Here is a 26,542-nt window from a genome sequence, read left to right as displayed (position 1 = left end):
CAGAGATGGAACTTGCTCCAAAATATTCCTAACAACTAGTCACACAGCCTGTACTAGAATTCCTCCAAAGTCAGGAAAATATCTGGAGTGCTCTATTTGACAGAATGTTCTTTTGTTCGTACACTCATTCATATATTTGTTTGATGACAACTTATATCATGCTTTTTTAATGAGCTGAGACTATGCAAAGCACTAGGAAAATAACCATGTACAAGACAGACATACTCCTAGTCTTAAGGAACTTCTGTTCTACTGGAAGTGGCAGACAACAGAAAAAATCAAATAAGAGCTAAAAGTAGAACTACCATTTGATCCAGCAATCCCATTACTGGTTATCTACCCAAAGGAACAAAAAACATTCTACAAAAAAGACATCTGTACTAGAATGTTTATAGTAGCACAATTCACACTTGCAAAGATGTGGGAACAACCCAAGTGCCCATCAATATATGAGTGGATTAATAAAATGTGGTATATGTATACCATGGAGTTCTACTCAGCCACAAAAAACAACAGTGATCTAGCACCTCTTGTATTATCCTGGATAGAGCTGGAGCCCATTCTACTAAGTACAGTATCTCAAGAATGGAAAAACAAACACCACATGTCCACATGTACTTACCATCAAATTGGTATTACTTGATCGACACTTTTAAGTGCACATATAGTACTAACATTCATCCGGTGTCATGTAGATGGGAAGGGGGAGGAGGGGATGGGTATATACACACCTAATGGGTGTGGTGCACACCATCTGGGGGATGGACACGTTTGAAGTGGGACAAGGGCAATATATGTAACGTTAACATTTGTACCCCTGTAATATGCTGAAATAAAAAAAATTTAAAAAAAGAAAGAAAATATTTACAAATGTGATGGAGAGTCCCAAATGTGGTATCAAAAATAAGTCCTTATTTATATTATACCTAATACGTTGCTCAATTAGCCCTGCTAATACTTTCATGCCATACAGAATAAGGCTTTTTATTCCTCTACATGGTAGCATACCAGATATTTGAGGACAGCTTGTACCTTACTCTCAAACTTTTCTAGGAAAAATGCCTCCATTATTTTTTCTAACTCTTTCACATTCAATAAAATGTAGCCCTTCATTCACCACTCTGATACTACATACTAGTTTTTTTTCTTTGTAAATGGCAGTGGTTCACAACCAGTCACTTATGCTCATAATCATATTTGCTAGAATTAATTATATGGCCCCAATATAAATGAAATAGGGGCTTGAAAATTGAGGAGGATAATAATAGATATTTGCTGAGGACTGTATCTACTGAAAATTCCAAATCCCATTTACCTATCATTAACAGTAGATCTAATAACACTATCATCTTCCTCATTGTCAATCCTATATATCTACTGATACTTCCAAATGTAATCACACACACACACACTCCCCATATAATACACACATATGTAATATTAATATAGTAATAGAATGGAGTACACTTGATTGAGAAAAGAGAAGCAAATATGTTTTCTGAAAATATAATCCATATAGCTAGATCACAACCTTGCATACTTGGTATGCAGAGGTAACATACTTGGTGTTCAGTATCATGCCTCTCAAGCTAGGTTTGCTGAATTCAAATCTTGGTCCTAGCTAAATCATTTCGAGCCGTGTGACTTTGGGCAAGTACCTAACTTTTCTGTTTATTAGTATCTTTAATCATAAAATGAGAATAAGATTAAAACCTTTGTCAAGCTGTTGTGAGAATTAAATGAATCAATCCACGTAAAACATTAGAGTGCCTAACTCATAGTAAGTGCTCCATATGTAAGCTATTGTTATTATTACAATTCAATGTGCAATTAAAATGCAATTTCTTTATTTTCTAAAATCAAGTCAGCCTTTCTTAAGAGTTCACACCATGCTACCTACACTGGAAGGGGGAGGGACAATGTACTTGAACACTGAACTTACATATTGATCTCACACAATCTGCCCACGTTGAATAATCTCTTTTATGATTTTTTTAAAACTCCATGGAACAGGGATAAAATCAGAGGTCTCTTTCCCTTCTTGTCTTTGATCTGCTTCTTCCTCTTCTCTCCCACGGACCTCCAGGAGGATGACAATTATTCCTAACATTTATTCTAATCTTCTTGGCAGTCAAGGCAAAAAGGAAAACAACTCTCACTATGACAAAGAAGGAAGCATGCCAGTTCCACAAGGAGCTAGCATTAATTTAGCTCTTTGGTGTCCACATATACCTAGATTTTTTTTTTTTAGAGTCTCGCTCTGTCACCCTAGCTAGTGTGCAGCGGCATCATAGATCACTGCAACTTCAAACTCCTGGGCTCAAGCAATCCTCTTGCCTCCGTCTCCTGAGTAGCTGGGACTACAGGTGCACGCCACCATGCTTGACTTATTTTTCTATTTTTTATAGAGACACAGTCTCATTCTTGCTCAGGCTGGTCTTGAATCCCTGAGCTCAAGCGATCCTCCCTCCTCAGCCTCCCAGAGTGCTAGGATTACAGGCACGAGCCACTGCGCCCCACCTTACCTACATATTTAGAATAGAATCCTTTACCATACTATCAGGAAGGCAAAACTCCTAATCTTGTTCTAGTGAATTTGACTCTCTGTATAAGAAATCGTATGTATCCCTCCAATTTACCCTGAGTCTCAGCCTTCTGCCCATTTAATGTCACAGCTCTGTAGAAATAGGACAGAAATGACATTCAAAAGATTGCAATTGGAATACACTTGTGTCCACTAGGCAATTTGCTACTTCAGTCCTGGCTGTTTTCTTAGGTTAGGGTTTTAAAGCATGAATAAATCTAGTCAGTTTCAGCTCTCTAGAAGGAAAGTTTCAGCGTTTATTTAATTTCTGCAAAGCATTCCAAAATCATTACCTGAGGTAGAATTTAGAATTGGATTTCCAGTCCCAGAGGACACCACTGTTGCTGCTAGAGTCGCTCTAAAGCCCTAGCATGTAACAAGCACATTTGTAGTTAGAGTCTATTAATAAACTGATGAAAGCTCACCAGTTAAAAACTGAAGAATGCCACTTAATGCTTTCTTTTGCTTTTAATGGACTGAAACCTGTTAAAATGCTGCTAAATAATAAGGCAAATTTTTCTTGTAGTTGATTTTGTAGGACAGGAATACACACACACACACACACACACACACACACACACACACAAATGGAGAGATTGATTCCAATAGGCTCTGCACCAAAACAGCTGGAATGTAACAAAACCTAGAGTCTACAGTGTCCAGCGAGCCCCACAGAAAGGCTGGAGATGAAACTTGAGATGTTCCACTCAGATAGAACTTCTATGATTACATTATCAACTTTCCTGGGGCTATTAAATCAGTGGAGCAAAAAATAGGCACATTTGGTCCACAGACAGAGAAGGCTGGGCATAGCAGAGAGAGGATTAAAATGGCACAACAGATGTCTCAGGGCTCTCGTATCAAGGTGCATGCTCTGAAGGGCTCTTCTGAGGGCTCTAATGCAGAGAATGGCTTATTGAGCACAAAAATGAAAGAAGTTAGGGGATAGAGTTTTAAAGACTTTCCTCATTCTTTAACTTCCCAGATGGGCTATTTCTATATTTTTGGATTCATGATGTCAAAACCACCAACCGATGCAGTCATTTCAGTAAAGAGTCTGACTTTTGTGACACCTGTCAGGATTTAACTCCACCAGTCAACACTAGCACCTTTCCAGCTAGAAACATTCGTTATCTGCCCCATCCTTTGCTACAGGGTGTCCTTCATGGGCAATGGGTTCCAGACCTCCAGGACACTGTGAAGCTCCTGGTTGGGTCAGAATGTGGCCTCAGTGTCAAGGGCATCTCATTCTTCTGGCTATGGAGGCCTCTTTTTGACTTTCTTCCCTGCTCGTCTGGATCTGGACTCACAATCTTCTTCTTACCACTTGAGGATTCCATTCTTTGTATATGTTCCTAAAATTTTTTGCTTCAAAAGCATGACTTCGGTGTTTTTAACCTCATACAAATCAGGTTTTAATTCCTGCTTATCTTAGCCACCACTATCAATGTGTCTTTCCTATTGCCCTAATTTCTCCCTTGCTCTGCAACTCTCACTGTCCTGACTTTTCTATTGCTGTTATTCCAATCCAAAAATAATTAAAAAATAAAATATCATAGTGGCAGTTTTGATTTTCAAAAGATAGCCATAGCAATAGCTCCCACCTCACATGCCCTTCTTACAATGTGACTTTGTCATTCTGTCATCAGCAGGTGGCATCTGTCCCTGCTCCCCTTGCGCCTGTCTCAACCAATAGAGTAAGGTGAAAGGATGTTGTGACTTTAGAGGCTAATTCACCAAAGGAAATACAGCCTTAGCCTCGCTGTTGCTTTGTAATCCAGATGCCAGTCCATGACAAAGCCCCTCTGTATGGAGAGGCCACCAGCAGGTGCTCTGGATGACAGCCCCGGCTGGGTTCCAGACCACAGGCAGCATCAACAGCCTGACATGTGAGTGAGAAAGGCTTTGAGAGGATTCCACACAACTGCCATTTGACTGTAACACAGAAGATACACTCCCCTCCCCACCCAAGGACAAGCTGCCTATTGGTCAACCACAGAATCATGAGACATACTATTATAATAATAAAAAGATTGCTTTTTTCAATACCAAGTTTCGTTTGTTTTGTATACAGAGATAATTGGAAAAATCATGAAATGCTGAATATTTGGAAGTATTTAACCTAGGGATTTGCAAAGTATGGCCCGTGGGCCAAAACAGGACTGTTGCCTGCTTTTTTCTTTTTTTTCTTGCTTTAAATATATTTTTTTACATATATATTTTTTATTTCAGCATATTACAGGGGTATAAATGTTTAGGTTGCATATACTGCCTTTGCCCCACCTGAGTCAGAGCTTCCTGATGCCTGTTTTTGTGAATAAAGTTTTGTTGGAACACAGACATGGTCATTCATTTACATATTGCCATTGGCTGATTTCACACAACAATGTCAGAATTGAGTAGTGAAAGAGGCTAAAATATATACTACCTGTACCCTTCCAGGAAAAAGTTTGCTGAGGCAGAGATAGACAAATGGTTGGCTTTTCTTTTCTTTCCTTTTTTCATTTTTAACAGGGGATAATTACCATTTTGTAACCTAATATACTTGTATCTTATTCAGCTATGTCAAATTTTACTTTTAATTTGCACACTAAATGTTACACATACACACATCCATTTGGGTAAAACTTTCATTAAATTAAAAATACACCACAGAGATGCTAAATAGCCATATGTGTGATTTGTCATAACGCTAATATTGAACTAAGCACACGTTGAGGTGCCCCCAAGCAAATATGCTCATTGACCAAACCAGGGAGTGTGACACATCATAGTAAGTGTTTCAGTTTTCTTTCTGGAATAAGAAGATGGCTAATAAAATCGGAAACTCCTATTTGCCCTGAAGCTTACATTGGGTAGGATTTTGATGAAGATAAAACAAAAGCTTTCTTACGTTTTTACGGAATGATAAATATTCTTAAAACTAACAGTTAAACTGAGTCAACCCGGTGACAAAGAGCCCACAGAAGGACCATGTTTACTTTATGGATTCTGAATGTATTCTTTATTTAAAAATTTTGCCAGTCAAGTTCCACTTGATTTCTTTTTTCATTATTCTTTGCATTATTAAAAAATCAAATTTCTGCAGGATACAACTCAGAAAAACTATCTGACACTTCCCTCTTAATTGCAAGTTTGATGGTAGATGTTGCTTTGACCCTTTTGAATAAAGAGAATAATAGTGGACAGAAGTTTTCAATGGACCTCACAGCCATGACAAATAAAATATCCTCTCATTGTTCCAACCATAGTTATTAGATCAGCTTTTAACACAAAGGCATATAATCTAGTTAGAATCTTGGATTACATTGAGCAAAAAACTGTTTTTCACCTATTGTTGCTAGAGCAAGGCACTTTATATCAAAAACATTTTTAAGGTCCATTCATCCTTCAGGATAATGAGTACTTCCCCCTGACTAGGACAAGAAAATTGATACATATTAGTACCTGGAAATAACTATAAGACAGACATTACATCACTAACATATTTTTCTAGACTATTTAGCAAATGAGAGATTTATGATACATTTGTACTAATAGGGAGATAACTATGATTTCTGTTTCATTTCTGATAGTGTCTGTAAAGCAAACTCTTAAAATGGGGATATCAATTACTTAGAAATAACTTTTTACATGTTGTTTTTATTTTTCTGGTATTAGGATAAAAATGCAATATTTTATATTGAAATTTTTAAAAAGCTATATACACAAAAACTACAGTTTCATTCCTGTTTAGTTTGACAATTTTGCATAGAAACTTATGAATTCTAGACTACACTATCTTATTTTTAAATATCACTACATAGTGATCTATAATGTCTTAGTGATGTAAGAACAAGCATGCATTTATGGGTCATGAACCAATCCTTTCTAGGTTACTGGATTTTTAATTACCAAAATTAATGTACTAAATATCACCTTAGTTGCCTGAAAGAATTAAAGCACTTTTCCTAACTGACAAATTCCTAACAGATAATACATTTCCTGCAGGACTATAATCCCTTCCAGTGTAGACAATCTTGTGTTTTTATTTGATAATGTTGTATATTTATATAGAAAATTTAACATTTGACTGACAAAAAAGACTTTGCTCTGATAGAGAATTCTATCATAATCTAGACAGCATTACAAAATCAAACATAAACAGAAAAACCAAAGTTGAAATGGTTTCTCATGCAAATCCTAAATTATCTCCTACAAATTTTATACAAAGAGATCAAAGATGTTACTTTCCAATAACACACAAAGCTTTTCTGTCTGGAAATATAATAAAAATAATAGCATGATTTCCATTAACAAAACGAAAACCAACAAAAGCTTTGGCCTTGGCCCTTGAAATTATCTTCTCTTACCAGCTTCCAGCAGGTGAGAACCACAATAGGAATGTGAAGAGCATAAAGTGTGGGCAGACACACACAGGAAAATATGTTAACAGGTCCAAGGTCTGATAGGCAAAGACAAGTATTTATAGCAACACTCTTAGGGGCATTTGAGGGTTTTGCTGAAAGAGAGGAACTACCTTGAATTATGTAGCAGACATGGTGATATCAGTTAGCAACCAAAACTGGAGTTAGTGCTAATGAGGATTATGAGAGTATTAAGTGTTTTGCTGCCTAACGAGAGACAGCAAGGCAGAGGCCATGGAAGGAATCAGAATTCAGTTCAAATCCTACTCTGCTTCTAACAAATTTGTTGACCTTGGGAAAGTTTCTTAACTAATAACCTGTTTTTTTTTTAATGTGTAAATTTAAGAACGTCTACTTCTAAGAACGTCTACTCTCATGACCTTCACAAGCGTCCAGCATAAAACTTTGAAATCATTTTATCACAACTTTTTGTTTTCTGTCTCCTCCATTAGATCAGTCACTAGAGGATGTTGGGGCTCAGAAACCAATACTCCAAAATATGGCATTTCGACTTGCTGAACTGAAGAAGCCTCAAGGTCTCTCTGACCTTCTTCCTCTCTCCGATTCTCTCTCTCAAAGCATTGTAGGATAAAGTTACTCTCTGAAGTTCTTTATACACCTAAAATCCAGAACTATCAAAGAAGAAAACAATTACCTCTTGTCCCTTCCCTGGGTTTTGATTAACAGAACCCATAACAGAGGAAGGAAGACTAAATCTGTCAAAAACTTGGACAGACTTTTGTCATAAACCATTGTTTTGCTCTGTGGGCCCAACAGACTTTGCCCCAGACCACTGTAAGTTTTTCAAGTCCACTTAAAATCTCCCTAGTAGGCATTTATTGCCCTTCAACAGAATTCCTCTTCTCCCCACTTCCCATAACCTGTTTTGCCAGGATCCAAGTCCCCATTCTGTCTGTAAGATCAAGATGGTATATAAACTTCTGCACCCCGGTGGGGAGTTGAGTTTTCACTCTGAAGTCTCCCGTGTATATAGGTTAAATAAATTTAGATACTTTTTCTCCAGTTAATCTGCATTTTGTGAGTTGATTTTTCAGGGAACTTTCCCCTTGGCCCCTACAAGGACAGGTGCTACATCTAATGACTAGCAAATACTGAGTACTCATTAAATGTTGACTAGATGAAACATTTCATCAAAGGAGTTATTTTAGGGATTACATACCCTTGACATTAAGCTTAACACATGCTGGTTAACAATACCTGTGTTCCCTCCACCTCCCTCATAGGAAAGGGTCATTTTAGTTGCTCTAGACTTTCATGGCACTAAATCTGCTATTTCCTCCCAACAAATCATTTCCTAACCTGGATTATATTTTACGTAAATTCTTGTTTTCCCAACCGGACTGAAGATACCTTGAGGGTAGAACTCCTATTCTGCATTTTAGTTTTCATTGATGCAGTATCTTATATATTGTAAAAATATTTGTAGAAGAGTGGGAATGAATGAATGGATAGATAAAGGGGCAAATTAATATCCTAAAGTTCATGAGTCAAACTATCGAATCTTTGACTATTTCAATGAAGGGTAGGAAAGTTTTTCTCTTCCACAAAGTCTTCTATGTCATAGGCATAGACATAGAAGAAAGAAAACCATTATTATTATTTTTTTCTGGTTTTACTTAATTCAACTAGCAAACTGGTAGGGAAACAGAAGGTTGGGCAAAAAATAAAATCAGGTCCAAATGGGACAGTATCATTACTGCTACACATTCTGCCTTTACCCTGGATTTTGGCCAGGTACCAAATGTTAGTTGGAGGGTGACTGATTTGATTTTCATACAAGTGTAAAATATTGTCAAGGTTGCCCCCAAACTCAGTCACAGCAAAAGCAAAGCAGACCACAGACTGGCTGTGCACTGGAAGAATGACGTAGACTCTACTCATGGAGTTAGTAGGCTTTCTGCCCTCAAATTTAACCCGATACCAATGTTATAACTTAAAGTTGGATACCGTCAGTCTGACTCAATAGAGCTTTTAAAAATGTTCTTCACTCTCATTAGAAACTGAAGTAGCACAGTAATTTAATGATGAATCTGAATGCAATTATGATAATTAAAATAGCAACTTAATTTTACACTGTCTCTGGGAAATGCTCAGCCCAATGGTTGCACATTCAAACTCTGAGTTGTACTGGTTAATACCTTTGATTTGTATCATAAAGTAGTGAAATGCAATAAAGTTCAATTAGTAAAACTTATGGACTATATGCATTCAAATTGTTACCTATATATTTTGGAATGTGTTTGTTTTTACTACTAAAGGAATTATTGGCACTCCTGAAAAGAAAAATAAAATAATACAATACTATTTATTATTTTTAATGTAAAGCTGTGCTAGGTGCTAGAATAAAGATGTATAGAACTAAGGTATATGCTCCATCAAGAAGCTAAAAATTTCATGGGGTTGAAAAGTGGGAATATATACCATTTCAATAGGTGCTAAGACCAAGTTTACACAGAAACTTGGAAATAGGAATCAGCCAGATAAAAGCATGAGAGGATCTGTACATGTTTCTGTGCACCCAGCCACATATGAATTGGCACACAGCATGTGCATTCTTCCGTGCATCAGTATGTTATGCATGGGTTAGGGTAAGGTATAACAAAGGATTGTTTCAGGCAAAACAACGTATACACCTTGCTTTGAATCCTCAAGTGATTTTTGTTATACCTGAGTTGAGAAGAAATGTGGAGGACTGGCAGAAATGATAGGCAAGGGTTAGATCACCAAAGCATTCTGACCTTACGTTCAGGAGTTTGGAATTCATAGAAGATAATTGCAAGTGTAATTCTTTTTTTTTTTTTTTTTTTGAGACAGAGTCTCACTCTGTTGCCCAGGCTAGAGTGTGGTGGCATCAGCCTAGCTCACAGCAACCTCAAACTCATGGGCTCAAGTGATCCTCCTGCTTCAGCCTCCTGTGTAACTGGGACTACAGGCATGCGCCACCATGCCCGGCTAATTTTTACTATATATTTTTAGTTGTCCAGCTAATTTCTTTCTATTTTTAGTAGAGACGGGGTTTCGCTCTTGCTCAGGCTGGTCTCGAACTCCTGAGCTCAAAGGATCCGCCCACCTCAGCCTCCCAGAGTGCTAGAATTACAGGTGTGAGCCACCGTGCCCAGCCATAGTGTAATTCTTAATTCAAATCTCTCTATTAGTTTGGGTTTTGTTTTTACTAAGAACTCAGTACAAGCTTTATGTCTCCGGACTGCAAGAAATGTCTAAATATGTTTTGTTTCATATTTTATGTCTGTTACTAATAAAGATCAACCCCTTCTCTTTTCCACATTGGAGACAAATTTTTCTAATTGTCCATGTTTCTACAGGTGATCATTTGACATTTCTGTCATATTTTATTGTTATTCAACTCTTTTGTTATATTTAAGATTTCCAACTTTAAGGATCATTATTTTGCAGTGGAAATATTTCATTATATAAGCTTTTATCTACTCAATCCCTAAGAATGGCATAAAATAGGGGGAAAAACCCTCCATGAACACACCCAAACACCCCATAAACACAGATTTTTCCAGAAGTGTTGCATCTGTAGAAAAAACCATGGAGAGTTTTCATTTAATTTTTAAATTTTATCCAGATGCCTGTTATATCATAAATACTGGTTAGGTGTTCAGCTTATTATTTATTTTATAGCTTTGAAATCTCTGGTTAAGAAAGACAGTCACACACACACAACATACACACATACAGAGATGTGCATATGCCTTCAAGGAGTTCAGGAAATGCTGCTCCCAAATATCCCACTTTGGTATGATGATTACTTCACACTGAAGGCCACTGAGGAGCAGCAAATGCAGGGAGAGGCTCTCCCTGAACTCCTCTTACCTGCCTAGGGACAGATCCTCCAAAAGGAACTTAACTGTCACCAAGCCCCTGTCTAGGAATCTCATCAACCAGGGCAGATTAACTCTTATCACAGGAGAAAGGACTGGAAATTGATGCCATACCCAGTCAGACTTTGTCACAGGTTATCACCTATTCTTCTGGGGGTCTATTCCTCTTCCCCCCAAATCATTTGCTCTGCCCTAAGTTACCCACATCTCTGCTCTACCCTTCCCTATGAAGAGGGTATATAAGCATCTAGATCTCACTTTTTTCATGTGATGTCCTGTGCAGGTAATAAATTTGTATATCTTTTCTCCTATTAATGACCTGCCATTAGCTTATTTCATAGATTCAATTAGCGAACGCTCAGAGTGTAGAGGGAAAGCTTTCCCTGCTCTACAGCTGCAGTCCCCAACCCCCAGGCTGTGGACCAGTACTGGTCAGTGGCCTGTTAGGAACCAGCCATACAGGCTCTGCCTCTCCCCTCTTCCCCTAGTTCCCCCCCAACCTGGGGAAAAATTGTCTTCTGTGAAACTTAGGAACCAGGCCACAGGGCTGCACAGCAGGGGGTGAGTGGCAGGCAGCCGAGGAGCGAAGAACAAAAGCTTCCTCTGTATTTACAGCCACTCCACATAGCTGGCATCACTGCCCGAGCTTCACCTCATAGCCCCCAACCCACTTCCCCTGATCCATGGAAAAATTGTCTTCCATGCAACCAGTCCCTGGTGCCAAAATGGTTGGGGACCACTTCTCTACAGCATATACATGTACACAAACAGGTAAAGAATCAGGTTGTTTTTAGACTATAATATAAATTTATGTACTAGCTTATCAATTTAGACGTAATTCCCTTCTTATCTTGCACACCATACACCGACACCCAAACAAAGCTGGATGACAGGTCCTTTAGGAGGTTTAGATCTTTACAACCTCACTCATTCATTATGTTGAGGAAGACAGCATGTTCTTGTCAAGATGACGAATTTATTGTGAAATTCTTCTGTGATTCAAGAAGCAGTTTTATGTAACTTATCTAGGTCAAAACTTTTAACAGCCTAATTGAACCAGCAAAATGCTATTCATCATGATTTCCTCATGCACAAAAAAGAACAGGATAGAATATTTTATTTTATTTCCATGTCACCCCTAATATACAGTTTGTCGTCACTGATTCATATACAAAGATCCTAAAACCACAATATTCAAATAAGTGTTAACTTTTTTTCCCACTTCTGAATTTCCCTTCTCTTTTTCAGTATCTCTAAAGATCTGCTACCAGCACTCTCTGCTGGCATTTATTACACATCTTGAGAAGGGAACACTTGATAAAATCTCTTTCTTTGACCAATCTGAAGCATGTCATGAGCCAGTGTTAAGAAAAGAAAAAGCACTTTAGGCACAAATGGTCTCACAATGATGCTTCAAATCCTGCACCAAGATGCATGCGGAGTCTTTTATCATGGGAGTGATTGTCCCAGGGAGGCTTTGTTTGGGAAGAATGGATCAGAAAAGAAAGACCCAGGGGCTAGCACAATTTCCACTGTGCTAAGAGGGGCATTTGTACACCAGTGCACCAAATCTCTAACAGCTGATGGAAATGTGTCCCTTTTCAAATGACTTTATATTACCTCTTAAACTTCAACAGAGCTATAGATTCATAACCCACAAAACCATTTGTGTCTCTTATTTAGAAAAATGTACATTGTTGATTGTGAAGACCTGGTGTAGTAGAATATTTCAGGAAAGGGCACTGAAGACCATATCTTGCATATAGATAAATACATGTATATAATATTTGTATATATATAATATATACCATACTATATTATATATCCAAATATATGTATTTTATATATATATGTATAATATACATAAGAGATAGATGGCTTTCTGAAGTCAAGCCCAGATTGTATTTTGTTATAATTTTCAATATTTAGGAATATTTTGAATTTTTTGAAGACTAATTAAGAAAAGCACACTGTCTCTACCTTCTTTATGAAAACAGAAACAAAAGCTAATTCATACTTGTTTGCTTTCTAAATGGCATTGAGGTTGTCTTTTTTTTTTCTTCCAAACTATTCATCTACCAGCTTTATCATCTGTTCACCATTGTCATGATTTTCCTTCTACCTAAATCAAAAAGGAAAAAAAAATATGTGCAACTAGCTTCGCCTGGCTCTGGGCCTAGTGCAAACAGCTGGTCCAGGAAGGCAATGTGCAAGAAAAGGAAGAACTGAGATCGGTGGCCTTGGGATGGACTGACTTTCCCATGAGGCTTTGTTTCCCGACGTGTTTGTTCTCAGTCACTGGTCATCATTTTCCATCAGATATCATTTTTGTCAATAGAAAAGTCTCTTTATCGCTCTAAGTCCCTGAACAAATCATGTGGATTCCAATAAGCAGGTAGAGTCAATTATTAATCCACAGCAAATAAGTGTCCCTTTGCATTCATAGACTTTCTCAGCAATAGATTCAAAAGCATTTCACTCTTGGCACCTTTGAGTCTGATGAGTACAACATCACTGGATTACAATTTTAAAATTAAAAAAGGAAAAATGAATACAAAGAAGACTGAGTCATAAGAGTGAAAAGTGCAAATTTAAATTGTAATTTAGTAGCTTTATCTGATGAATATATTTGCAATTCACTGAGACTTGAAAAAGAGAATTATGTAATTGAACCAGAGAGAAATGTTCTCAGACCTTGCCAATTAGATGACTAAAGTAAATCCATATACTCAATAGGCTAATTAACTCCTGATTGATAGTCACTGAAGGGCCATTAGAAATGCCAAGTGTTTTTACTTGTGCAACTAGAGAATCTCAAAAGACAAAACGATGACAACAACAAATTCCCTTAGAGATTAGACTTGACACCATTTATTAAAACTTGCAACTCTGAAATTTGATGACCAATATCAAAGAATCCCTTGTATTAATGAGAACCATCATTCTCCTGTGGAACCATCTGTGGACAACATCTAAAGGTTGACAACTCAAGAAAAAGAAACCCACAAAACTGATTAGTCCAAGTTTTAAAACTGTTTCCTTATTATCTTTTGTATAAAAAGTACTCTATAAACAAAAACTATATAAAATGATTAATCAAGCATGCACTCTCAAGTAGCATGGCATCTAGCAATGGTAGAGGATAAAGACATACAAAAACTATATTTTAACAAGAATATGATATGGTAGCTAGAAAGGAATGGATCCTTATAGAAGTTCATAGATAGGAGGAAGAAGAGAAAAGTGAGAGTTAGACTTTGAAGAGAGAGATTTAGAGGAACAGTATAATAAACAAAGTTGGAAAAGCTCAGTTTGCCTTTGGTGAAAAATATTGCCGGAGAAAAGTAGAAGAGAAGTTTAGAGTGGGTTGTGATCATGAGGTCTAGCAGGGAGGTACATTGAAGGTTTCTAAATGGTAATTATGTGATCTATGCACTATGTAGTACAACTGGGGAGTAGAATGAAGGATATTATCATCAAAGCACAAAGGTGGAGGCAGTTGTACCTGCATGGAGACTAGGGCAATTATACAGGCAAGGCACAAACCTACAAGGCCAGGATATGGGGGGGTAACAATGTGTAAAAGTATGAAAGATGTTTTCCAGGAATGGGTTAGAAGTGGATTCCACTAACTGAATAGATGTACGGAATGAGATAGAAGAGCCAAAGACAACTAGAAGCTTTTGAATCTGTGAAATGCAGGACTAAAAATAAGACTAGGAAGAAAAGGATGGAGAGAAAGTCGGGGATGATGATCAAGATGAGGACAATTTTTTTTTCTTTTTAAATATGGATGCTGGAAAACTACCCAAGGAAGTAAGCAGCAGGACATGGAAAAGCTGGTTTGAGCTTAGGAGAAGGACAGAGCTAGAGAATGTGGAGACATCTAAGCACCAGAGATAGTTGACGCCATGGTAGAATGTTGCATTATTGTTCACCAGTGTCTGTTTCCCCGCCCTGGAAGAGAATTATCTTCCCTGCCCCATTGTAATCATGCTTGGCCATGAGACTTGCCAGTGAGAAGTGAGAGGAATATTATGTGTCACCCTCACTAAAAGATTTTAAGAGCCTGTTGATTCATGACCCTCTGCCAGGGAACTGGGGCAATGTCCACACAGTGGTTGCTTCATTAGCTTGGCCCTGTTGAAATGTCACTTTTGCCTGTAAATTTTTCTTTTTTGTAAATTCACCAACCTAACACTTCTCATTAGATCACAAGAACTAAAATTATGCTTGGGGAACGTCCTCTTGCCCAGAGATAGATGAACTAGGCTTTCTATGAGCAGTCAGTGGTTGATCACTGAATTCTACCTTCAGCACACCACTCCAGCATGCACACTGACACAAACAGTGGGAAAAATAAAATAAGGTCATAAAGTTAGTGAATAGTAGCCTACTCCATAGGTCATTTAGACAGGTTTGCTACCCCACAGCAGTAAATAAAACTATTATTTGTATTAATAACTAATATATGACTTAGGAATTTAAGAGGAATTATCAATAAAAATTATCTTTTTATCAAGTTTGCAATGAAAATTTGTTTATGAGTATTCCATATCTTGTACGTTAGAGAAAACCCCCAAATGAATTTTCCAATTCAAGTCTATAGCATTTCTTGCCCTTTTTACAATTGTTGCCCCAACCCTCTCTGAAGGTTCTCATATCATGCTTAGCATTTTTCAAAGCAATTAGATTTGGTTTAAAAAAATTATATATAGATATATAGCAGAATTTGTTTTTCCACATAATTAGATTAAAATGATTTAGTAAAATGAGATTTAATGCATCACTACCTTTTATATATGGATAAGTCCACAAATCACAAAACATCCTTGTGCATTAAGAAAAAGAGTTAAATTTTTTTTATTTTTTAAGAATATATGATCTTTAATTCTAGAGGTTTATTTCCCTCTGCTTCTGCCAAGTATTTAACTGTTTAACCATTCTAGGAAAGTATCTCAGAGAATCCTTTTTTTTTTTAGACAGTGTCTCACTATGTTGCCCATGCTTGACTTGAACTCCTGGGCTCAAGCAATCCTGTCATCTGAGCATCCCAAATAGCTGGGACTATAGCACATGCCATTGCACCTGGCTCAGACACTTATTTTGTTTTTAGGGTTATACTCCTAACATATATGTAAAAGCAGGCAGTAATAAAAAGGACAAGTAATTGTTTTAAGAAGACTCAAATTTATCATTCTTGGTGCCTTCTGTTTATGTTGTTGTACAAATGGGGTGAGAATCCATAGAATGGCTGGAGCTTTCTTGGGCTACTTCTCATAGATGGATTGTGGAAATTCCAGTTTAAAGACAGAATTCAACTTAAAACATCTGGTGAGCATGCTCTCTCAGATAGTCTCTCAACCTATATGGCTTGTTTTTTTCTAAGTCCTCATGAATTAGGAAAGCAGTGTCCTTCCTGAGACCCATGGCTTACTGCCTTTGGCTTTAGGATAACTTGCACTAACTTTACAGACTGTACCATCCCTTCTGACTGTCCAGAATTTTTTCTAGATCCAGCTTGGAAGGGTGTTTCACCATTTCAACAACATTTACATCCTTAGGTAAGTTCTGGCATGTTTATTTTAGAGGATTTCTCTTCCATAGCCCAATCCAAAATTTGTTACTATTCAATTTCTAAAAGCACAGAGCCTGGATAATCACCACCATTTACATTCCAGTCTCTGAGTTGGGGAGTGGAGGTGTGTGTTCATGATACTCTTGCATATCAAAGACCACATATGTAGCCTTTCCAAATCCGACTTACCAGCTCTACTCACCATGCACATAATATTTTTAAATAATGTACACCCTTAACAAGGAGTTTTCTTTTACATTTTAAAAAGAAGTCAAGATAACCCAAATATCCATTTTTGATAAAACTGTCTAAGAGTAGAAAAAATTAGGGGCAAAAACATATGTTATCCTAAACCTTTACATGAAACTCGCCTCTTTGTTCTCCCTACCTATTGCCTTGTTTGCATTAGAAAGATTTCTGCATTTCTCTATGTCAAGTATGGCTTTGGAGTCCCCATCTGTGCGTGATATCTGTGAGCAGAAATTATACTCATCTGCTTCATTACCACTCATTCCCCTAGAGCACCCTCCCCAAATAAAGCAACGAGTCTTCAATTATTAGAGAAAAGACAAACGCATTTCCTATAAGGTTTTACAGTTAAATTAATAAAGTGGCATAATCCAGCTCTTGCTCTGGATACGAAAGAAGTAAATATGACAGCGCTTCCTTTTTCCCCTTTAGTATGTGGTGGCACAAACTTGGATAAATCGGAGAATCAAAGGGGGGAAAGAAAATGTAGATAGACATTTTACTCAGCACCTGCACCATGCCAGACAGACCAGGTGCCAGGGGACAAAGATGACAGATGCACTCAGTCTTGGGGAGTACACAGGGTTCTCAGGGAGAGAGGGGCATGATGCATCTACTAACAGTACCTGGGTAAAGGACACACAATGTGCCATGGGGATTCAGAGAGCAAATCATTATCCCTTACAGATTTACATGGGTGAAGGCATCATCCCAGATGTTTGGAGGAGCCTATATGTGTAATAAAGTTGTTTTAATCGGTTCTATTTGTTCACTGTTTATAATTTTCTATTTTCATCAGTCATGGCCAGAAGATTCTTTTCTAGTTAAGACATTAGATCGTGTCAGAGATGACACAAACATTTCCTCACCATTGCCATCTGCATGGACTGGAAAACAATTGACAGGTACCAGCCCTTGTGTTCTATAAAGTGATTTATTAAAGGTACATCCATGAAGCACATAGGATTTCTTTTTATGTGAAATTTGAGGACCAGAGGTCTTATATTTAAAATGCCAGCTTAGGGAACCCCCACTGGCTTCCCCTGCCATGAATAAGCTGGCTGTTTGCAGAAGCTATCCCAAGGGGCCATTCAGAGGCCATTATTTCACTGTGAAGACTCTGTTAAAAAGAGTAATTGGTATCAATAACACTTACCTGTGTATGTAGAGGGAAGGTTACCCAGCCATAACAAGCCCAGAATCACGCAGCCACTACTTAAAACAATGCGGTGTTTGGAATTTATGAGAATAAAGCCTGTCAGTAATAATGCCCTTATTGGGACTTTCTCGATTCATTTAGCATACTTCGCTGTATACTCACAGTTAAATCAAATCTGCCATGCAGGTGTAAGCTAAGGCGCTGCATACAAGATGCAAACGCTACACACTGAAAAGGTTCACTTCTCAAAAAGCATTATGGTGGACACAGCTTCAAATGCCTTTTATGATTATTGTGCTCCTCTAAAACAGCCATAAGACTCTTTCAGAATGCAAAATCTGGAATATAACTAGCAATTATCTTAAATCTCTTAAGGGTATCGGAAAAAATGAGGGGAAACAATCACCATTCTACAGAAAGATGGTTCAAGTGTGAATTAATGTGGCAGATACATAAGTAAACAGACATGGGGTTAGACAAGGGAGGGAACCCCCAAACAACAATGACGAGGACAACAACAACAAAGATCATCGCTTAACCTGTTTTGTCAGAGCTGGTATTGATGGTATTGGTAGTGATGGAGGTGAAGGTAGTCTTTGCGCTGTCCTTGGAAGTTACAGATTTCTGCTTATTTTTCATGGCTTCCAGTGCTTTGAGCTTCTTGGCATGTTTCGTGCCTTTGTAGTGGGCCGCAGCCTGGCTCTACAAAGGAGAACAAAATGAACCATGCAATCAGGCTCATTTCTAAACTGGCATTCTCTGTATTACTGCAAATACAGACTCCCTTTCAATAACAGGTACCATTCAAGCTAATTCTGGCTGTGGCCAAACAGTGGGGTTCTATTTAGAATGATGCTAGAAAGCAATGGGAATCAAGTTCTAAAACCTTAGGACAGAAGGAAGAAATATTCTATTGCTTCTCTTAAGAGAAATATAGCTGAACACTGACACATCAACAACATTTTCCCTGTGGAGTGGGGGGAAAAAAAATAAGAATTTACACCTGTGTTGCCCTTGTTGTGCCTCAGAAGATGCTGGGCTCCCAAAGATTAACAAGGGCCCTAGAAAAAGGTAGCTCTCACCTTCTTGGCTTGGAAAATGTGTTTTCTTTTTCTACAGTATGTCTTATTAATACAGTCCCCAACAGGTGTCTACAAGGAAAGGTTCACACATAACAAGGGAAGTGGGCACCCTGGAGACTGAGATTGAAGCTTGAGAGTTCAAAAGCAAATGTACTGCTTAAGCCCAGATGGAGTGCATGGAAGCTGGGCAATTTTCTGATTCATTCTCTTTGCTTCTTACAGAAGGTAGTCTGAGACATTGACGGTAGTGTCCTTCTTTCAGCACATGGATCTTTCATGCCCTGGCCCATTGTTAGGAGGCTCCAGTGTGTTTGATTATCTAATGGGGCCAGTGCAATTCTTTTGCCTGTGCTTTGAGATTTTTTTTTTAAGGATGGATATACATTTTCCCAAGTTTTATTACTCTAATATTATTTTTTGGGAAAGGGGGCATGGCAAGACACATTAAGACAAAAAATCATATTTAAAGAAATGTCTGTGCATTAATATTTATTTATTGGAGGAAAAAAGCCTTTGCAGCTGGAGGGTGGGGTGAGGAGTGGACAGGGAGCTTCTTATATCAGGTTTTCCAGGTCAAAACCTGTAAACATATCCCCCCACAAAAAGGAATCTCAGTGGAGGACTATTCCTGTTAGATTACCCATTCCTTCCCATTGCTTATTTAAGCTAAAGATTCCATTTTGTCAGAAAAATAAAAATCACATTGTCCTCTTCATTATAGCAACTGTTATAAGTAGGGTGGTGTTGCAGGATAATATTTTTTAATAAGTAAATTAATAGTCCACATCTTTATTTGCATCATTCTGACAAAATATTCTCAAAGAACTAGGTACCCTTATTGAAAGCACACTGGACAAGGAAATTATATATTAGAAACAGTTTGAACAGAGAGCACACTCATGCATCAGTTACAAGTTTTCCAACAACACATAACATCAAGACATACTGTGAGCCAAAATATGGAGTTAAGACATGCTATAGTTAATTGAGGAATCAGTGATAGACTGGATTGATCTGATTCTAGAGAATGCCACTTTGATGATAGAGTTGTGTCTCTTTTTTCCTGCATAATTCTACTTTTTAATACATCAAGTCCTTTGGCCATAACTTTTGGGAGTAACATGCTATTTTCAATTAAATCCACAAGATAGTTGGTCGTTTTCTTTAGGCATCTGGCTACATAGCTTCCCTTAAAACAGAATTCCTCTCTTCTCTCTGCCAGCACCCTTTCCTTTGGTCATACAAGTGAATATTTTATAAACAATATATATTAAAAGATCAGGTTTAGATTAATTGTGGTATCTCTAGTTATATGTCCACAATATACATTTTGTAGGTTGTTAGGAAATCTACGTTCTCAGTGGTACTCTAAATTAGACAAGACTTTTTGTTTTAACATATTACAGGACCAAGGGAATGTCACTATTTTTGAAATTAAGAAACTTACCCTAAAAGAACCCCACAAGTTAAGAGAGTACTTACACCAAAAAAACAAAAAAACAAACAAACATACAAAAACAAACAAACAAAAATCTCTGCACAGGTACAACTAAACCAATGCTCTGCTGCAAGTGAAATGGCTCAGGGAGTTGTAGGGTGAAGGAGGTAACAAAATGACCAATAGTTGGTGGGCTCCCCATTGAGTCACCTAATACCTTAAAATTCAAATCAAAATAAAATGCATACTCACTCATTCATTGAGTGATAGTCCCAAAGTATCTTGACAATTATTTTAATTATAAATTATCTGATTTTTTTAAAAGACAACTAAGCCTTCCCCAATATGAAAAACAAAATGAAATGACGTGAAAGTCCAAAGTGATACAGAGAAACCAAGACATGTAGAATTTAGGAGGAATGAAGTACAGTGGGGTGATGGGAGCAGTGTGACTGTGATTGTGCAGTGTGTGTGTGTGTGTATGTGTGTGTGTTGGGTGTAGAGGTTGGCCATAAAAGTTGGAAACCTAACATAGACAGATAACCCCTCTAGATATTTAAAATTTTCTTCATCATTGACTTTTATTACATGTTTGTAGAATTCATTGGACTGCTCTTGGGTTAGCCTACTATAAATTTTCTAATCTATATATATTGAGCCCATAACTCTAGGTCTACCTTGATTCAGGTGTGATATATAAAGGTGTATTCCTTGCATGAAGGGAGAAAACCTAGCCAGTTCTTATTACCCCTTTAGGCCACTTGATAGATATAGATAGACACATAGATTGGATTGGGTAGATTATTCATCCACATCTTAGCTTTCTGTGACTATAGAAAAAGCTTCAACCTAAGTGAGAATGCTGCTGAGAGATTTTTAAAAAGCAACAGTTGGCCAGAGATGTCTCTTTGGGCCTCTTCTCCTTCTCCTTTGGCCAGAGAGGTAGAGGATGATTACACCACACACTAGCATAATCCCTCTGGGGTCATTTCCTATCACTTATTAGCCAGTCTCTGAGTCAAGTAATTCTAAGACACCTAGGAACCATCAAGACATAAGCAAATAATTATTTTTCACCGGAATAATTTTGAGGTTAAATAAGTAAGTATACTACTTTATTACACCACATTTCAGAATTTTGTATTTTAAAACTAAATCAGAATCAGGTGATCATGGTACACACAGAGGTGAGTAAATAATACAAATTGATCTTTAACAACCTACTTTTGTTATAATTGAATTAAGTTTGGCCTAAAGCTGCCTTTGTACATATTGTAAATTTGGTCTAAATGATTCTCCACACATAGTAAACTATAACCTAACTTGATGTATAAATAGACTGTAACCTACTCTTGTAGCCTGTAGCCAAGTTTCAGCCAATCACAGCATCCCAAGTCTAGTCAATCACAGTCAGCCAACTGTTCAAACCAGGTTTAAATAAGGCAAACTTGGAGCTTTAACCAATTGGGCTATCCTTGTACCTCACTTCCACTTTCTGTATATCACTTCCCTTTCTCTGTTTATAAATGTTATCCAGCCACATGGCAGCCCAAGAGTCTCATTGAACCTGTCCTGGTTCCAGGGACTATGTGATTCTCAAGTAACTCTTTGCTCAGTTAAACTCTTTAAATTTAATTTGTCTGAAATTCTCTTTTAACACTTTTAAAGAAGTGGAATATTAGGGAACTATGTAATAAAAATCATTATACCAATCCTGAAATAGCACATGACACCATGAAACCTAATAAATGTCATCTCAGAGGCAAGTGCTGACATTAAAGATATGGACACAAACATTCCCGTAGGACAGAACGCCTGCATTTTGCATTTTAGATGTAATCACCACATTCTAGTCATCAGTAGTCAGTCAGACTTTTCAATCTTCACATTTTATCTTCAATATTTCAAAATGGCTTCCAGCTTAAATGCAACTGATATTATAGCAGATAAAAATAATTCTTACATGGCAAACATTTGAAAATGGGGTTTTGTCATTTTGAAACACACAAACACACATATTGTACTTGCACAAGTTAAGAGGCTTCATTATAAATTACTATTATTCTGTAAAATTCACTGGGAATTTAATATTCAGGTATTATTTTTTCAGATTAGTACCAATACCTTGTATACTTTTACTCTATACCTCTTTTATAAAACATGTCTTAATATGTTTTTTAAAAACTATGAAATTTATTGTAACCATACATATCTGGTTACCACAATTAATTTTCATGAATATGTGGTTTTAAAAAGGATAAGGTGGTTTTTGCTAGTTTGTGATATCATGTAATTTTATCACATATCAAAATTTTATTAAAATAAAATAAACATTAACATATTGATGGATTTCAGGACATACCAACACAAAATATGATGGTAGGAGACCAGAATATGTCACCCCAAATATGCCTCATTGGCATAAGGATTATTTTGAGCTAATTATTTTGGGAAACAGCAGACATAAGAGAAACTCTCAAAACAGAGAAATTACTTTTTTTAAAAAAAATACATCTATAATGGAAATTTCTCTTTTTCCTTTGTTTCGGCAAAGATGTTATTCAAGCCTGAAGTCAAAGCTACCTCTGAGTCTACTATTGAGAAATATTCATTTATCTGGGTCATCTCCCATGTATACATGGGGCATACATGTAAATAAACTTCTGTTTGTTTTCTTCTTCTTAATCTGTCTTTTGTTAAGGGAATCCATCCCAATTAAGAACTAAGAACTAAGAAAGATTATTTTTTCCCTTCCTACAATATTAAAATGTAACACCAGAAAGAGGAAAAGAGTCGTTATTAAAGGAAGTTGCCATCTTCCTTGGGGATAAGAATGAACACTTGATCCAAGGGAATTCTTATTTTCTTTCCATTTCTTTTTGGAAGAAAGTTATGCTATTTCTTAAATTTTAGCTTAGATTATTGTTTTAAAGATGAAGAAAAATTAGCCAATAAAACATGATATGGTGTCCTGAACTCTAAATCACTTACTTCAGATTTATATCTTCAGAAATATTAAAACTATAATTCCAAGAAAAAGTTTAAAATTTTGATTTATATTTGTACAGTTTTATTTTTTTATGTTACACACACCTGCTCAAGCCTAATAGTAAAGCAGTGTGCCTGGATGTAGCCATATGGGTGAAGACCAGTATGCATTCTAATTGGTCAGGGACTTTTTGAGTAATTTGAATATTGTTTTTATATACATCAGTTCAACAGAAGATTGTCAAGTCCTTATTCTATGTTGGCTCCTTTATTGTCCACTCTCAGCTTCATTTAACATTCATGCAAAGCACTGGTTCTCAAAGTCTGGTCCCCAGAGCAGCAGTATTAACATCTTAATTTGGGGGATTGTTAGAAATGCAAATTCTAATCTCTGTTCTGGACCTACTGAATCAAAAATTATAGGAGTGCGACTCAGAAATGGGTGATTTACAAGTTCTCCAGGTGATTCGGATACATACTAAAGTTGTAGAACCCCTCATCTTTAAGTGCATTTTCTCTCCAAGTAGCCACTTCTTTTGGCACTTCCTGCTGAAGTCCAGGGTTTTTAAGATTACTGTATAATCATTTGAAGATTGAACATTTACATGTGAGTAATCTGTATCACCCAAGAAAAATTATCAAAAGATTCTTTCCTTAAAAACAAGTCAAAAGGCTGGGTGAGGTACCTCACACCTGTAATAATAGCACTCTGGGAGGCTGAGGCAGGAGGATCCCTTGAGCTCAGGACTTCAAGACCAGCCTCAGCAAAAGCAAGACTCCATCTCTACAAAAAGTAGAAAAAATCTGCCAGGTGTGGTGGGGTGCACCTGTAGTCTCAGCTGCTTGGGAAGCTGAGGCAGAAGGATCACTTGAGCCCAGGAGTTTGAGATTACAGTGAGCCATGATCATGCACTGCCCTCATGCCTGCCCTGGGCAACAAAGTAAAACAAAAAATTAATTAATTAATTAAAATTTCAGTTTAAAAAGTCAAAAATAACTCAGATACTTATGTAATTGGGGAACTTCTATCCAAAAGGGACAAACTCAAACAGTAAATTAATTTTGGAAACATCCTTATAATTCTAAAACCACATATAAGTGCTTTCAAAGTCCTTGTGATTTTATTTTTTTCCCCAGATTTTACCTTTTCTCTCCATGGTCATTATTGTTGCAGCACAAGCTCTGACCCCTTTACTTTTACTTCTGTATCTAATGCTTCATTATGAACCAATTTTCAGGGGCTGGAGGAACTCCCCCGCTCTATAAAAGTAATAGTAACAACAATAAGCACAAATCAAGCCCAGTGTCATAACTCTTAAAATCTCACTGCAATGAAGAAGTATCTACTCCACTGTTTTATTTGCATTGAACTAATTTAGGGTCAGCCACGTACAGGTTCTATCTTTATGTACTTACAGTTGTTTAACTGAGGGAGGCTCCCTAGCTGTTAGACAAAAACTACCCTGGTAAGCCAAGAGAGGGCCTTCTTTGCTACTTCATTTAACAAAATATTTAAGAAGAAATTTAAAGATAGAAGAGTTCATTGTTATCAATTTTCTTTACTGCTGTGAATACAAAGTCTCTTATCAAATGGGGAAAAAGACATGATATAGAATTTTTATTCCTTAATTACATGTCACATATAGAATATTTATTAATTTATTTTAACTTGTTATTTTACAGTTATCATGTAAGCAGACGATTATGAATAAAAATGAGAATTCACTAGCATTATTTCCCAAAGTGAAACACATGATTCAATTAAGGATACTCTTTCTTAGCTCAAGTGATTGATGCTTTACTTTAAGTGTATTCCTGTCTTCTGTACTTTTCCATAGAGAAATGAACAGTAACAGCTACAGGAATAGAAAAAGACAAAAAACATAATACCATATGAGTATAGTGATTTTCATATACTACCACTACTCACTGGGGGAAAAAAATTCTAAATAAATATAAAGAAAAGGAAGAGAGACATGTCACACATTCTTAGATACATTAGGTAACTCTAACTCTTATAAGCAAAGAAAATACTTTATCACAAAATACTTATATGGTTGTTAAGAAATAGTCTAGATGGGCTCACTTATCTTTTCAAAGCTTCTCAATTCATCCATAAGTTTCATGATTCCTCAACATTTAAGTATTTAATGTTTTCAAGTATCCAATGTGAACGATAATGTAGAGAGTACTTATGTAGTGAGAAAAGCTAATTTGAGAGTTTTTGCCTGGTTTCTCTTATGAAGAAACTACTGCTTTTGTATATCTGGACTCCAAACAGCTGCCTCCTCGAACTCTAATGGTGGAGTCTTGATTGAGGGACTCAGGAAAAAGGTGGGCCTGGGAAGCTGACACACTAGGTCTAACGTAACCAAAAGGAAAATAGACCCTGGCTAAACTTGCTCAGTTTTTTTTGGAATTTTTTGTAAGCCAGAGACTTCAAATGAGTTGTGTTTTTTTATTTTTATTTTTTTTAATCAACAAGGTGGTCAAAGAGTAAATGAGTTTTAACTCTAGTAATGGAATCACAAAAACTTCACGTTTGTACAGAATTGAGAAAAATCAGGGGAACCCACTTTTTCTAACTACTCAACCAGTGTATGAAATCCCTTCTAACTACTCAACCAGTGTATGAAATGCCCATAGCTTAACACTTTTGCTCAGTGTGTGACTGTCACATACTGTAGGGGGAAGAATTAGAAATGTTGAATCTAATTATGTCTAAGGGTCAAGTTGTCATAGGTGACCACAACTTGTTTTATTCACAGAGAAAAACTTGTTTTATTTTCTGGCATGACATATATGTTTCCTTTAACTAATCCCCACCTTCTTCCTCCAGCCAATGCGTCACCCCCAACCCCAGTCACAATGTCTGCTCTCTAAAAAAACAACCACTTGCGGTATAGGAAAATGAGCAATAACTTCCATCCTTTTTATTTTTGTAAGGAAAATATCACAAGAAGAAATCTTTTTTGAGCCCTTGTATGATTAGATCCCTCTGTCTGGAACACCTGTAGTTCCATGGTAGATGCCGACATGGCACCTGCTCCATGTAGTCCACTGCCATAAGAAAGGCTGAAATGTTCATTTCTCCTGACAGAGAGTGAATCCCGTAACAGACAGAGGAAGCCCTGATATTACTCACTATTCTGTCCCTAGTATCTACTATCCATCTCTAAACAGTTGCCT

At 37.0% G+C, this 26,542-nt stretch overlaps 1 protein-coding gene across 1 annotated transcript in view; it reads right to left on the bottom strand.

Annotated features, from left to right (window-relative positions):
* ZNF385D (zinc finger protein 385D) overlaps nt 1-26,542 on the bottom strand; it is a 288,653-nt gene that overhangs the window by 66,761 nt on the left and 195,350 nt on the right. Inside the window, exon 4 of the mRNA XM_045555815.1 lies at nt 18,385-18,547. Within this exon, the coding sequence (XP_045411771.1) occupies nt 18,385-18,547 (163 nt within the window). The remainder of the gene's footprint in view (nt 1-18,384; nt 18,548-26,542) is intronic.

This window comes from Lemur catta, chromosome 1, assembly GCF_020740605.2.
Source record: "Lemur catta isolate mLemCat1 chromosome 1, mLemCat1.pri, whole genome shotgun sequence".
NCBI lineage: Eukaryota > Metazoa > Chordata > Mammalia > Primates > Lemuridae > Lemur > Lemur catta.
Note: the sequence above shows the minus strand (reverse complement) of the source record. Positions and strands in the feature narration are given on the sequence as shown.